This window comes from Rousettus aegyptiacus, unplaced genomic scaffold, assembly GCF_014176215.1.
Source record: "Rousettus aegyptiacus isolate mRouAeg1 unplaced genomic scaffold, mRouAeg1.p scaffold_m13_p_5, whole genome shotgun sequence".
Classification (NCBI taxonomy): Eukaryota; Metazoa; Chordata; class Mammalia; order Chiroptera; family Pteropodidae; genus Rousettus; species Rousettus aegyptiacus.
In genome coordinates, this window is record NW_023416308.1 from 118,703,018 (window position 1) to 118,717,626 (window position 14,609).

At 66.1% G+C, this 14,609-nt stretch overlaps 1 protein-coding gene across 2 annotated transcripts; it reads left to right on the forward strand.

Moving 5' to 3' along the window:
• The first annotated feature begins 4,321 nt into the window (after window positions 1–4,321).
• LOC118602943 (translation initiation factor IF-2-like) lies at window positions 4,322–12,869 on the forward strand. Of its 2 annotated transcripts, none has more exons than XM_036221490.1 (2): window positions 4,322–12,132; window positions 12,306–12,869. In XM_036221490.1, exon 1 carries the CDS (start codon window positions 8,379–8,381, stop codon window positions 9,654–9,656), a length of 1,278 nt encoding a protein of 425 aa, XP_036077383.1. In that variant the 5' UTR covers window positions 4,322–8,378; the 3' UTR covers window positions 9,657–12,132; window positions 12,306–12,869. The 2 variants fall into 2 exon arrangements, with proteins under 2 accessions (XP_036077383.1, XP_036077384.1); XM_036221491.1 differs by having other exon boundaries at window positions 12,509–12,869.
• The last annotated feature ends 1,740 nt before the right edge of the window (window positions 12,870–14,609 follow it).

Genomic DNA, 14,609 nt, shown 5'->3' on the forward strand with positions numbered 1-14,609 from the left:
ATTCCCTGGAGCGCGTGTTGGTGACAGAGAAGGACGTTAGTGTGAGGCCAGGACACTCTGCGCCTTGGTCGCCTCAGCCGCAGGGTGGGGCACCGGCAGCCGCACTGAGCACGGATGAGACACGAGCTGGCCCTCGGCACAGGTCGGCCTCGCGGCGAGTGCGGCTCTGGGTCCCGGCCCCGTGGAGATGGTCAAAGAGAGGCTGGCCGGGCCGGCCCCTCCCCTGTGAGTCCCCCCGGGGGCTTTGGTTCCAACATAGGTTTCCTTGGCATTAATAGTGGTCAGTGCCGTCAAGACAGACCCAGGTGACTCGCTGTCAGCCACATGTGGAGATGACATTGGTCACAGACAGGCAGAGGGATGAAGTCGAAGGAGGAAACGCGGGGCTTCCAGCCCTGGTGGCATCCCAGAGTCTCCCTCAGGTGGCGGCTGCTCGGGCCCTGGGCAGTGCAGCGTCCACACCCGCGGCGCCGCCGCCGGACTTGTCCGCAGCGAGAAGGCAGACGTGGGCGGCGTGACAGGTCCCTAACGCCCGTGCCACACCGTGGAGAGAGCGTGTCCGCGTGCACTCAGCCCTCCTCATGCCAGAAAGGGGCTTCCGTGGAGGGCGGGTGACCGTCGGCGTCACGGGACCGACTCGTGCCCAGCCCGACCGTGTCCCTTCTCAACGCCGACGCCATGTCGGCCGGCAGGCCCCTCCCCCGTCCCCTCGCTCCGGCCTCTGTCGAACGGCTAGTGGTCCCGGAGCAAACAGCGGTGTCCTGGGGGAGTGCCCGTCGCAGGCCCCGCCGTGGGTTTTCCGTGACGTGGGCCTCACGGGTCATCGGGCACACCTGTGGTCAGGCCCCTGCCCCTACGCTGTCGTCTTGGGAGGGCCGCCCCCGCGGCTGGCTCACCTCGCACGGAGAAGCAGGACAACTAAGGGAGGACTTTTGATCTCGGGATGGCTGGCGCTTCTGCCAGGAGCCCCCAGACGTCGGCCTGGCCCCAGCCCCAGCTGGCTTCGCCAGGGGCAGCCCCTCGCAAGAAAAGCCTTTGACAAATGGCTTGATGCAGGGGCCTGGAGGGCTGTGGCCCGGGCCCCAAGCCCCTGCTTGGCTCCCAGCCTGGGTCCCGGGACGCAGGGCCATATGGCAGGTTCAGAGAGGGAGCCAGGCCCCAGCATTCCTGCGTGGTGGCTCCGGAGGCCCCCGCCGCCCGAGGCCTGCTGCCCGGCTCTGCCAGCCGGGGCCCTCTGAGCTTTCTGGAGGGGCGTGGGCTTCCACCCCCACCCAATGGGAGGTGCGTGCTCATGGTGAGCCCACACCGAGCCCGCACTGAGCTGCTGCGGGGTCCCCGCCGCCCCCAAGATGGGCCATGGAGCTGGCCCCAGAGCTTGGGAAGCGGACGTGGCCTGAGGTAACTTCTGTCCCGTTCGGCCGATGGTCTTTAATAAGGCCATCACGAGCGTTTCCTTGTAAGCTCATTTTAAGGAAATGTCTGCACATCGAGCACTTTCCCACAGCTGGAGGACAATGTGCTGTCCCTTGCCAAGGGTCACTCTTGCCATCCTAGTCTTTCCTGTAGCTGGAGGTGGGCCTGGAGGCCTGCCAGGCCGCGCGGCCAAGTTGCCTCCACTGATCGTTATCAGGATACGTTTGATTAATATCTGACATAGAAGGAGGCCTGGCTTTGTTGGGGAGCTTCCCGCCGCCCGGGGGCCGGTGGTCCGAGGCCCCCTCCCGCGTGCGGGGTCTGGGAGGCGGGCAGCGGGTGGCGTGCGTGACGGGGCTGGGCCCGGCCCTGGCCCCAGCCCTTTGAAGCTCTTCCAGTTTTCCTGGCCGCTACGCCCGGAGGACCTTCTCGCTTCCAGTTCATCCAGATTCACAAAGAAAGCCACTTCGCCCGGGCCCCGGAGGCCGACTGGCCCTGCCCCCAGGCCCCGCGCCTGGGAGGCCTCGGTGGGAAGATGCGGCTAGACGCCTGCCTGAGGCCGACCGAGCCTCCTGCTCCCCGCAGGCCGGCCTCCCTCTCGTGGCCTGCCCGCTCCGGGCCACACCGAGGCTGCCACTCCCGGGCCGGTCCAGCGGTGGTCAGGCTGCCTGGACTTGTAGGGGCCCGGCCCCGGGAAGGCAGGTGGACAGAAGTGGCGGCGTCGGGGTGTCCAGGGGCCGTAGCCTCCGGGTGGGAGAGAGCATCCTGAGCGTGGAGGAGTGCGGAGGGCACGTCCGAGGGAGGAAGGGGACCTGGCATGTGCGCGTGTGTGTGTGGGGGTGTGACCCTGTGTGGCTGGGCCTGTGTGTGCGCGTCTGTGTGTGTGTGTGTGTGTGTGTGTGTGTGATGGGGTGTGTCCATGTGCGATCAGGACCAGGCCTGTGTGCTTGTGTGTTTGTGTGCACGTGTGTCTGTGTGTGGGGGTGTGCGCGCGCACATGTGTGTCTCTGTGTGTGTTTGTGCGTGTGTGTGCCTGGGTGGGCATGTGGGGGCAGGGATTGGCCTGCCGCCCAGGGAATGCGCTGCCTGCTCAGTGAGCTCACGCCCAGGTGCGTGAGGTGGCCGGTGAGCGCGTGCCCAGGGGTCAGCCTCCCAAAGTCCTTGGAGCTGGAGAACTTGCCAGTGGGACGTGCCTACAGGGACCTTTGGTCAGAACCCCTTCTGCTGGGGGCCGCCAGCCAGGGTCGGGGGGACAGGGAGCTCATTCGGGGAGTGTCTCCGTGCTGGGGACCCCACGGACGGCCCTGCCGTCGGGCGTTTATGCCCCCAGGTTAGCTGAGCAGCGGGCTTTGCTGGCCACCTCACCGGGGGGCCAGGTGCAGACTCTACTGTGAGCTGCTCTGGGCACCTCGGCGTCTCCCCCCACCCTGCCGCCTGATTCGGACCTGTGAGGCTGGTGAGCTGGCCCACGCGCTCCAGTGCTGTGGGAGGGTCTCACTCGTCCCCTTCCCCATCAGGGCCTTGCCCAGGATGCTTGCAGTGGCTCCAGAATGTCTGTGTGCCCGCTCCTGGAACCGGGGAACGTGACCATGCTCGGAGCAGAGGGTCTTTGCAGATGTGACACAGTTAAGGGCCCGATTGTCCTAGACGAGGAGGGGAGGGTCCCTGAGCAAGAGGGCTCAGAGCGGGAGGTGGGGTTTGGGCGTGGGAAACCGAGGTGCAGGCCTTCTAGGAGGAAATGCGTGAGCGATGCCCAGCCATGCAAAGCGTGTGGACAGGCGGGTGCCCTGGCGGGAGCTTCTGCCCTCAGGGAGGACACAGCCTAAGGGGGCCGCTCAGTGGAGACACTTGCTCAGCCCGAGGAAGGAAAAGGCAGGAAGTGCGAATGATTCTACCCAGACGGTGGTCTTCGTGGGCGACCGCTGTTATCCACCCATCCACCCAAACGCCCATCCTTCCCTCTGCCCCTCCCTCTCTCCATTCAAACATCTGTCCTCCGTCCTTCTGTCCATCCACCCGCCCACCCACCCACACATCCACCCACCCACCCTCCCTCCCTCCCTCCCTGCCCCTTGCTACCCATGGCAAGCATTCTTCCAGACCCTGGGGCCCTGGGCCCTGTTCCCACGTTGAATGGCAACTGCAGACAGCGGAGAAATCGTTCTACAAATAACAATCCACGCAGAGTTGTGAGAGGAGCCCCGGGAGGAAGGCGCGGGGCCGGCGGGCTGGGTCCCGAGGGCTTCGCCTCTCCGGTGGTCAGGGCGGGCTTCTCCGAGCTGAGCCGGGTTGGGGTCACCTGGTCGGGGTCACCTGGTCAAGAGTGTGGAGAGGAGCAGTTCTGGCGGGGGCGGGGGCCAGACTGTGCGGAGTCTCTGAAGCAGAAAGGGCTTGGTGCGGCAGGAAGAGAAAGGAAACGTCTGTGCGTGTATGTGCGTGCATGTGTGTCTCTGTGTGCGTGTACATGTGTGTGCGTGCGTGTGTGTCTGTGTGTCCCTGTGCATGCGCATGCGTGTGTGTGCGTGTGTGTGCATGTGCGTGCATGTGCGTGCATGTGTGTCTGTGCGTGTGCATCTGTGTGTCCCTGTGCATGCGTATGCGTGTGTGTGTGTGCGTGTGTGTGTCTCTGCGTGTATGTGTGTGCATGTGTGTCTGTGCGTGTGCGCGTGCGTCTGTGTGTCCCTGTGCATGCGTATGCGTGTGTGGACGTGTGTATGTGTGCATGTGCGTGCGCGTGTGTGCGTGTGCGCGTGTGTGTCTCTGTCTCTGTGTGTGTATGTGCATGGATGTCTGTGCGTGCACATGTGTGTGTGCGTGTGCGTCTGTGTGTCCCTGTGCATGCGCATGCGTGTGTGTGCGTGTGTGTGCGTGTGCGCGCGTGTTTGGGGGCGGGCGGGGGATGTGAGGGAGCTGCCCAGGAGGCCGGGGGCCCCGGGCCGGGACCGGGAGGGCGACCCCACGTCGCTGACGTGGTCCGAGTCATCGGGCCGCTCTGGGGTCCCCGGCTCGGCGCGGACCATTCCCATGTTGTTTTGCAATCTTTGCTTCCTCCAAAGGTTACTTGAAAGGGGACCTCAAGGTCAAGATGGGCACTTGGAGGCTTTAGATGCCGAAGCAGTTTTATTTTGGCCAAGTCAGCTGAAGAGCACGTGGGCCTAAAACCAGGCGGTGTGTGTGCTGAAAACGGGGTCACAGGCGCGAAACCCCTGCGGGCGCGAGCACAGCCCCCCGTCTGCTGATGGTACAGTCTGTTCGGACCTTTGGAACATTCCCCAGCTTTTATTTAATGTAGGAAGAATCATTTCTGGAATTAGCATATAAATTGGCAAAAGTCAGCAGCTCCTGCAGAAAGCCCTGCCCCGGTGTCCGGCCAGGGCGGCCCCGGGCGCGAGGAGAATGTCCCATCCGCGGCCCCTGCCGCCTTCCTCCCCCACGCTCCGTTTCACCCACGCCAGGCGTCCTCCACACACACGCAAGGCGAGAGCAAACGGGTCCCCTCGGCGGTGGCGAGGGCAGGTGTGAGCCGAGGGCGCGGGCCTCTCTCCCAGATCAACGGCCCAGGGACGATTTTCCCATGGGGCCAGCTGCCCACGGGACGAGGTGATCGAAAGGGGACGTGAGAAACGGCCCCTCGCTAGTGGTCACGTCTGGTCCGGTCCGGGGCAGATACCTCACACACTTCACAGCCCCGTTAGCTCCGGGTCTGTGGGACGGGGGTGGTGCCGTTGATCATTAACCGCCGGCTACGTGTGGCCTTCCCAATTCTGGCCCGAATGGCCCGGCCCGCGTGCTGAGTCTGCCTGCCCATTGGGCCATGGCCGGGCCGTCTGCCTCCTGTGGCAGGCGGTGCAAATTCCCCTGATGCCAGGGGCCCGGCCGCCGGGCCTCCCCGCCCCCCGGGGCACTGGCGCAAATGCTCAATTACCCTTCTCGTCGGTCCCGCAGCCCCGTCCCGTCCACCCCCTCTGTCTTCCCAAAGCTCTGGGCGTCCACGCGCTGGTCCTGGTCACCCCCACCGGTGCACGCTGCATCCTGGACAGCCTCGGGCCTGGCACCCTCTCCATGGCTCCAGGCCTGGGCCAGACGCTGCCGCGTGGTCTTCGTAGGCCAGAACATGCTCTTTCTACAGAAGCTTCCTGACCACGGGCAGCTTTGGGTTGGGGGGGCGTGGTGAACACCAGCCTTGGCGGCCACACTCTTAAGTAAATGCTCAGTTTTTTGCATTTACCGAATTTTCTGCCGAGCTCCCAGAAATATCCTTTCCTTGCAGAATCCAAAGGCAATTTGCAAGATATTAAAACAAGCGCGAGCTCCCCGGTCCACCCCTGCTCACCCCGGCTGTCCCGCCACCTGCCTCCTGAGGTCCCGTGCGGCTCCGTCCCAGGGCGCCCGCCCGGCTCCCCGATCCGCCTGCCCTCCCCTCTCCGGCTCTTCTCCTCGTAGGGGCATCGTGGCCTCCCGGGGACACTTTCGAATGGCAAATGTCATCACTCGCTTCGAACTTAGACCTTTCTGTGGATCCTCAGGGTGAAAGACCAGGGGAAAAGCCCCGCCCGGCCCGGGTTCGATGCTGAAACGTCCTGTGCGGCCGGCCTCCCCTTCCCAGTGCCAGTCCAGGGCGGCTCCGAGGGCATCGCTGTCCACACCGTGCCCACCGTGCACCTGCCTCTCCCTGGGGAGTCCCGCCCTGGCCCCGCGCCCCGCGGGGGCCCCTCCCCCGCAGCGCTGCGTTCACCGCTCTGTCCGCCCTCCGGGGCCCTCGTCTTCCCGCGGACGGGGCTCCTGGGTGCCCCCCCCCACTTCTGTGCCTTTCAGACCAGCGTCCCCTCTGAGCGAGTGCAGGCGTGGGGTGGGAAGGAGGACATGCGGAGACCTGTCCTCGGGCTCCCCTGGTGCGGGGGGCCCACGGCTCCGAAGGCAGTAGTGTGGGGAGCCCGGGGTGCGCAGGCTGGGGCGGGGGGCCTGGGCGGCCCAGGGCGAGGCCTCGGGAGCAGCCACACCTGGCTCAGGCCCCCACCAGCAGCTGTGTAACAAGTCACCTGGCCTCTCTGTGCCCGGCTTTGTCACCACGGGGAAACAGGACATGGCACAGCATCTGTGCCCAGAGACACCCTCATCGTGCGTCCTCCAGGCGCGGGCTTTGAACTGGTGGCCAGGGCCCCAGAGGAGGGGGGAGTGGTGACCTGGCATAAAAAGACCAGCCTGGCACCCAGGAGGGGGCGTCACGGGAAGATGCTGTCGCGCACCTCCTCAGCCCGCACACAGGGCGGGGCAGGCGCCGGGGTCCTGTTCGGCTCTGCTGGGTGGCTGGGGGCCAGAACTGGCCCCTCTGGGCCTTGTCCCTGTTCTCCCTGTGGGGGCTGCCCCCTGCCCTTGGGGGGCTCCCTCGCTGACCAGCGGGGCCTCCCAGGGGGGACTTGGGCCGGGCAGTCCCTCGGCCGCTGCTCCTCGGCCACTTAGTGGCCATAGTGCAATCGCGACCTCCAGCTCCTCCAGAATGGCCGGCCTGGACGCACGGCCCCCGTCGAGCAGCCCACACGTAATGTCCTTCCACGCCCGCCGGGCTTCGGTAGCGGACGAAAACTCCAGCAACGAAAGACTCGCATCGCAAGGGCCCTAAACAGATCTCTCTCCGTGGGGACCCGTCTTCGTGGGCCTCTTCGTGCAAAGCCTGGCCGCAGCAAGGCTCACCTCCGGGTGACGCTGGCGGAGGCTGCGGCCAGCCCCGTTTCGGCAGACCGGGCTGTGGAGCGTTGGCAGCGGCCGTGATTCGGGGCCGGGGGCGTGCGGCCGGCGTTCTGACCGTCGGCATTCATGCGGGGAGGCCGCCCCGAGTGCGGTGTCTTATTTGACTGCACCCTGACAAACATCCCAGACTGCCCCACAGTCCCAGGGGATGTGTGTCGCCCCAGCCAAGTGCGACCCCGAAGGCTGCCCTGGGTGGGTGAGGAAGGACATGGGCTCCCGCGCGGGCGCCTCTGCACAGCCCTGCGGGGCGTCCCCACGTTGCGGGTGAGCAGCCTGAGTGTCGCAGAGCAAGCGGGGAGGTGGGGGACTTGCAAAGTCCCCGGGCGGCTTCTAGGATTTAAACTCTTAGGGTGGGACCTGAAGCCGGGTGGGGCTGACTCCCCAGCCTGCCCTCTCGGCCCACAATTCCTCCCCAAATGAGGGGACACGCTGGAGGGCAGCCCGAGGGCGGGGGTCCCTGTGGACGCCCCCACCCAGACCCCACCTGGCGGCCAGCCGCAGGGGCTGGTAAGGAATTCTGCAGAGGGAGAGGCTTTTCCCCTTGAAGGAATCAAGCGCGCGCGCACACACACACGCACGCACATTCCTCAGGATCCGAGGTGTGCCAAGGGGGCAGGGCGGGCAGGCCCCCTGACCGGCTGGCCGCCAGCAGCCTGGGCACATGACGGCCCTGGGAGCTGCTGGCACCGACCCGGGCCGGGCGCTTGCAGCGGGCAGCGGTGCCAGGGGCAGGGAGGGTGGCCTTTCACCAGCTTGGCACCTCGGCCGCTGATGGCGGCTGCTCTCAGAGCGCCCGCGTCTGCCAAGCCTGGGCTGCCTCCGCGCCCACACCCCGTCACTTCTGGCCGAGGGAGCTGGGGAGGCAGCGCGGATGAGGAACCCGCGGCTCGCTCCCGGAGGGCCGCGAGTCCGTCTTGGGAGAGGCGCTTCACGGTGCCCAAAGCCAGGCCGTGCCTGGTGGCCCCGCAGCTGCCCCATGGAGGAGAGGCCGTCACCGTGCCCGCGTGCCGGAGGAGCGGCCCGAGGCTTCGGGAGCACGGTGGCCTCCCTGTCATCGCGCAGCGGGCCCACCGCAGGGCTGCGGCCTGGAGTCCGGCTTCCTGGACCGGGGGGCGGCCTGCACTGCGTGGTCCCTTGAGTAACAACGTGAGGGCCGAGCTGCATGCGTGTCCTGGGGCTGCGGTGGCAAGTCGCAGGCCGGAGGCTTCAGGCAGCAGATGCGGTGCCTCCCCCAGTCCCGAGGCGGAAGTCGGAGAGGGGGTCCCGGCGGGGGCCGGTGGGGGGCGCGGGCCCCTCCCGCCTCGTCCAGCTCCCGCGGGCGGAGGGCGTCCGCGGCGCGTGGCCTCGTGCCTCCATCTGCCTCCGCCGTCATGTGCCTCCGCTCCAAGTCCTCGCGGGGACACCCGCCGTCGGGTTCAGAGCCCTCGGATGGTCTCACCTCAAGGCCCCTAACTTCATCACATTCGCCAAGAGCTCTTTTTCCTAGTCAGGCGTATGCACAGGTTCTGGGGGTCAGGACTTGGATATGTATCTTTTTTTGGGGGGGGGGTCACTGTCTGACCCACTACTGGACATTTCACAAATTAGCCTGGATTTCCATTTCTTTTTTTTTTTTTTTTTTAAAAAGAGGACTTGGCAGTGCCTGCTGGGGAGCAGGAGCATGTGGCCTTGGGGCGCGCTGGGCACCCCTCTCCCGCCAGCCCTGCCCAGGATCCTGGGTCTGGCCTGACCAGTCCACTTCACAGTCAGGCAAACCGAGGTGCAGAAGGGGACACACCGGGGCCCTGGCTCGGGGCTGGGCTCCCGCTGGGCCCGAGGCGCCCGGCACACACTGGCCCAGAGTGCAGCCTCCGGCCACGGCCTTGCTTCGGCCAAGGGACTGGCTGGCGGGTGGCGGTGGGCCTTTCTCGCCACACGGAGCCACTGCCGGGACCCCAGGGGGTTCTCTGAGCGCCTCGTCCCCCGGGCCAGCTGGCGTCGGGCTGGTGACGCGTCGGGCCGGTGACATGCGGGCCCGTGTCTTTGGGGACGAGCAGCCGTCCACTCACAGTCGTCCGCGCCCATCTCTGCCGCAGCGCTGGATTCTCGGGCCCTCGGACGGCCTGTCCCTGGACTCCTTTTGCGTGACAGGAAACCGACACGTGGAAATTTCGTCCCCACCGTTGCAGGTGACAAAGGACCGGTCTCCTAGAACCCGAGGCCCCGGGCCGGCTCTCGGCAGCCCCGGGCGGTGTCGGGGTGAGCCCACGCGGAGGAAGGACGCAGCTGGGGGCTTCTCGGGGCCCGGAGGGGCTGACCACAGGTTTCATGGGGCGGGCCGTCGGCGGGGGCGCCTGGGGTTCGGGCACGAGGGGCAGGACGTAGGGAAGACTGGCCCCACCGCGTCTCCACGCTCAGGGTCGCAGCAGGGGCCGCCGGGCGCCACGGGGGGCTTCTCGGATCGCGTGGGGCGCTTTGTTCTCCCTTCCCTCATTGGCTCACCGGAGAGTCCCTGAGCCCCTGACACACAGGTGTGGTCGGGCGTGCGGCACACACGTGTGCACACGCGTGTTCACACGTGTGCACACACATGCATGTGTGCATGTGTCTGTGCGTGTGTGTCGCCCGCATGAGAAAGCTCTTTAAGTTCTAGCCACCCTCGGGGTGTGTCGCACTGTGGTTGTGGTGACCACGATAACAGTGGTCACTTTCGAGAGCCTGGTGTGCGCCAGGTGGACATCTGCTCCCGCAGGAAGCGGACTTCGTTCCCCACTTTCCTGAGGCTCGGAGAGGTGACGGGCCCAGCGAGGGCTGCAGGTGGGACTTGAACCCCTGTGTCTGTGACTCCGCCTTGGCGCCTGCCTTCAGTCTGGAAGGTGGGTCCCTGGCTCCCGTCCCCAGCCCCACAGAGCCCCCAGGCGAGGCCCGTCCGCCTGCCGCTCCCTCTCCCACACCCCGCTCCGGCGGCGAGGGGCTCGCGGGCAGGCAGGTGGCCGGGTGCGTCCACAAGCTGCACGGGTCTGGCCTGCTGGCCGTGGCTGCGTCAGCTCTGAAGGGGGCGACCTCAGGCGAGCTGACATCTCTCGACCACCCCACAGCATGGCTCTCAAGTCAGATAACTCAGGCAGACCCCCTACTCGGTGCCGGGCACATGATGGGTGCTTTAATCCTTATTTGACCCGGACATGTGCTTAGGGAGGTGGGATCTTGTCCCATTCTCCAGATGGGGAAACTGAGGCTCAGCCCTGCACGTGGCTGCCCAGGCCACACAGCCGCTTTGGGACAGAGCCAGGCCAGGCCTGGGACCAGGCTGGTCTGACCCCAGTCTGGCGTGCAGTGACCTTGGTCCGAGCAGCCTGCCCTCCTGGGTCCGTCAGTGCCGCTGAACCTACAAAGCTCAGTTTCCATAGGCGGATGCCGTGCAGGGTGGTGCTTCCTGCTTCCGGGCCCAGAGAGCCCCGCGCGGGGAGCCCCGCGTCCCCCCGGAGTCCCTGAGTGACCTTGGGCGAGCGCCGTCCCCTCCCGGCCTGTGCGCGTCCTCGGCGCCCCGCTCACGGCCGGACCTCGGAGCACGGCGCCCCGAGGCTGTTTCCCCGTTCTGCATGGAGGGTTCGACCTCGTGCCCGCCCGCCGCCCGCAGCCCCGCGGAGCCGCCCGCCCTCGCCCGCGCTGACTCACCGCTCTGCTATGTGTCCTGCTGACATTCCTGGCCGCGGCTCCGGCTCTGCAGGCCGGCGGGTGACAGGGCCGTGCACTGCAGCCGCGCAGGAGGCGTCTGGGTCCCTGCGAGACATCCGTCACTCTCCGTGGTGACAGCAGGCCCCCGTGTCTGCGGCCTCAGGAGCGCTGCCGGGCACGTCTCCGGCCGTCCCCTGACAGCTCTCCTCCCCCCTACCCCACAGCACGGTGGGGCGGGGCGTGGGGACCAGGACACGGGGGTCCCCGCCCTGGTCCGCTCCCGCCGGCTCGGTGGCCCCCTCTGGGCAAGCAGAGGAGGGGCCCCCCCCTGCATGGTTTGTGGGGGGAGGGCCACAGAGCTGGGACTCCTGAACTGCCTCTAGCAGGAAACCCCCAGAGGTCCCCGCAATCTTCGAGGTGGCTCCCCACGTTGACCTTCCGCACCCCAATCTAGTCCAAGGTCACGGTGGGGCCCGGGCGTGGATTTGAATCCCGGCTTTGTGGTCCAGCTTCTGCGAGCCTTCCACGTGCAGTGTGAGGTTGGACGAGAAGCCCCGGCCGCTTGCTGTGTAGACCCGGGCAAGTTACTCAATCCCCCTGGGCCCTGAGAGGGACACCTCGGGGTGCTGGGGGTGCTCGGGAGAGCCAGCGGTGCGCTCGGCGCTGAGCGTGGTGCTGGGCGGGTTCTGCTGCTGTCTGAAATGAGTGTCTTTTCTGGCGTCGAGAGGGACGACGCCAAAGCTGGAAGGGCCGTTGTGCCCAGCAGGCTGGGGGCCCCTGTCACCTGCACCCCGGGGGCCCGAAGCGTCCCTTCCCGTCTCTCTGGATTCCTCTGCTCAAGAGGAATCGATGCACACCGTCCACGTAGGTGACTTCAAATGTCTAGTGGCCGCGTTAAGGAAGGAGGGAGAAACGGACGAAGGGCATTTCAAGGGCAATTTATTTAACCCAGCCTATCCGAAACAGTGTTTCAGCATATCATCGACATCGAAACTATTAACAAGATACCTTACATTCTTTCGTGTGTACTCAATTCTCCCAAATCTGGCTCCGCTTTTAACCGAAAAGACACCTCAAGTTCGACGCTAAGTGCTCAACATTAAACGACCAAGCGTGTTCAACAGGAAAGCATTTCACATCGACCCAGTTTTTAAATTTAAATTAATTGAAGTGAAATAAATTTTATCTCGCCAGCCACACCCCGGGTCCTTCTCTCCTCACCTGTCCAGGTGCCCTTCGCTCTGGCCTCGGTGGCCCCCGGCTCGCCGGAGACGCGCATCTGTCGGCGGATAGAATTTCGGGACCACTCGAAAGGTGCTAAGATGGGGTCTCCAGGCTTCGTGGGAGGCGGGCAGGGGAGGGATTCGCCCTTTGGAGCCCAGCCGGCCCCCTGAGGCGTGTCGAGAAGGCCACGTGCCTGAGTCAGGGTCTGCGTCCCCCGGGGTCCAGAGGGCCCCAAGTTCCTCAGTCCCTCCATCTTCCACCAGCGCCGCTGCCGACGGACTCGGAGCTGAGGTCTCCCGTGGGAGGCCGGCCGCGCCGCATGGCTCTCATGGCCGTGGTGCTTGGCAGTGGCCTGTGCGAGCCCCACGTGGTGCTGGGCTCGCTGGGCAGAGCTGCCCAGCACGGCCCTGCTTTGTTTTCCTGCCATGGGGTCGCCTAACCGTCCTCGGGGACCCCACTGTTCCAGGGTCTGCGTCCCCGGCGTGACTCTGCCCAGGCATGGGGCTGGCTCCTGCTGCTCCCAGATTGTCACCCTGACGGGCCCTGGGGAGCAGGTGCTACGCTGCGCTCGCTTTGTGGGACCCTGAGCGAGCCGCCCAGGGCCGCAGACTGAGTGAGTGGATGCGGCGGGACTCGCCCCCAGCCTGGCCGGCTCTCGGCCTCCCGAGGGCCCCTGGGCCTGCGTCTCCTCTGACGCCCCAAGTCCCAGCTCCTTCCTGGCTCTGCAGACTCAGCTTCTCCAACTGTGCGAGGAGCAAGGTGGGACCTTCTGACGGCCAAATTCCTCCTGGCTCTCGGAGGCCCGGTGTCACTCCTTACTTTTCATTTTCTAAGTGATTTTGTTCTGTCTGGGGGGGGTGGGGGTGGGGGGGTGGGAGGGTGGGGAGATGGGGGGGCGGGGCCGAGGGAGGGTGAGGCCCGGGGGCTGGGATGCCGCGCCATAGCGCCCGGTCCGGGCTCTCCTGTGGCCCAGCCCCCGTGGGCAGAGAGGTCCGGCACGCGGCCTCGGCGGCCAAGCCAGAAGCCACCCCGCGGCTCCCGACGCCGCGTCTTGGCACTCAGGCCTCGCAGCTGCCGGGGGCTGGCCTCGTGCGGTCGCCGGGCTGGCACGGGTGGCCGGGCGGAGCGGGGAGCACGGGCGGGGTGGGGTGTGCCGAGGGGCCCCGCATCCATCACTGCCAGCCGCCCCTGCAGGCCCTGCCAAGTCGCGGTGGAACGGGGCCCAGGTGCCAATGCGCTTGGTAACTCAATTGCTATTGGAAAAATGGGAGTGATGTCAAGGCGATCTAACCCCCGCATTCACATCGGGAGCCTGGACGCGGGCAGGGGCGGCCGGTGGAACGGACGGGGCAGATTTCAGCGGGGACTGTCACCCACCAGCGCTGGGCGGGGAGCCGGGGGAGGGAGGGAGGTAGCCAGCCAGGACAGAAGTCACGGCCGGGCCTGGCCCTCGCCAGCTGGCGACAGGCGGCCCGGCGCGGAGGGCCAGCCCGGCTCCTACTGTGCACGAGGTGAACGTGCCAGGGTCACGGGCGGCAGACGTTAGGGTGACGTCTCCGGGGGCGGGGGGGTGTGCATGTGGCGCCCAAGCTCACGAAAATGTTTTCATTACTTTTAAAATCAGAATTAAAACATGGAACTTTCACGTTGAAGAAAGCGTTTTAAGATATGTCGAATAGTGTCCCCACAACTTCCTGTCCGCCCGGGCCCTCAGAGCGTGACACTGTTTGGAAACGGTCTCCGCAGAGGCCGTGGTTAGGAGGAGGTCACAGAGGACCCGGGAAGGTGTGCGTCCGGCGAGTTCCTGTGAAGATAGAGGCAGAGGTCGGAGGGTTGTGGCCGCAAGCCGGGGGCCCCTCGGAGGGGCAGGAAGGGGCCTCCGGAGGGAGCGGGGCCTGTGACGCCTTGAGTGTGGACTTCCGGCCTCCAGGCTGAGAGGGGACACATTCCTGGTCTGCGGTACCCGTTACGGCAGCCCCAGGAAAGGAGCGCAGTGTGTGACGTTCATTTGTTTTTATTCTGATGCAGCTACGAATTATTATTATTGTTATTGTTATTTTATGGAAGAAGGAACCCTTGGAAGCAAAAGTCCCTAGGGCTCGTGGAAATCTTAGTTCAAGGTGACGAGACGTGCCCTTCTCCCAGGCACTGCCCTCCTGGTCTGGGGCTGTGCCGGGTAGTGCCGTGGGGCTTCCTGAGCAAATGCGTTTGATATCTGAGCAGGGGGAGGGGGAGGGCAGGGCTGGGGGGGGGGCGGGACTCTCGGCTCCTGGCTGTGTGATGGCTTCAGAGCTCAGGGTGGCGAGGGCCTCGTTGCCCTGCATACCGCCGGCCCCCTGCCCTGGGCCCAGCACTCAGAGCCCGCCCGAGGCAAGCCGGCAGCATCATGAGCGAGGGCATTCGGGCCTGGGGACTCGTGCATCCGAGTCTGAGAAGAGCCTGCCCCCCCCCCCCGGTTCCACCAGTGCAGGTCTGAACGGACGTCCTTCTCTGGCCTTCTGTCCGGCTCGGGGTGCCCGTCCCTGGAGGTTCTCGGCCTCACCGTCTGCTCAGTTCCACGCTGGTCC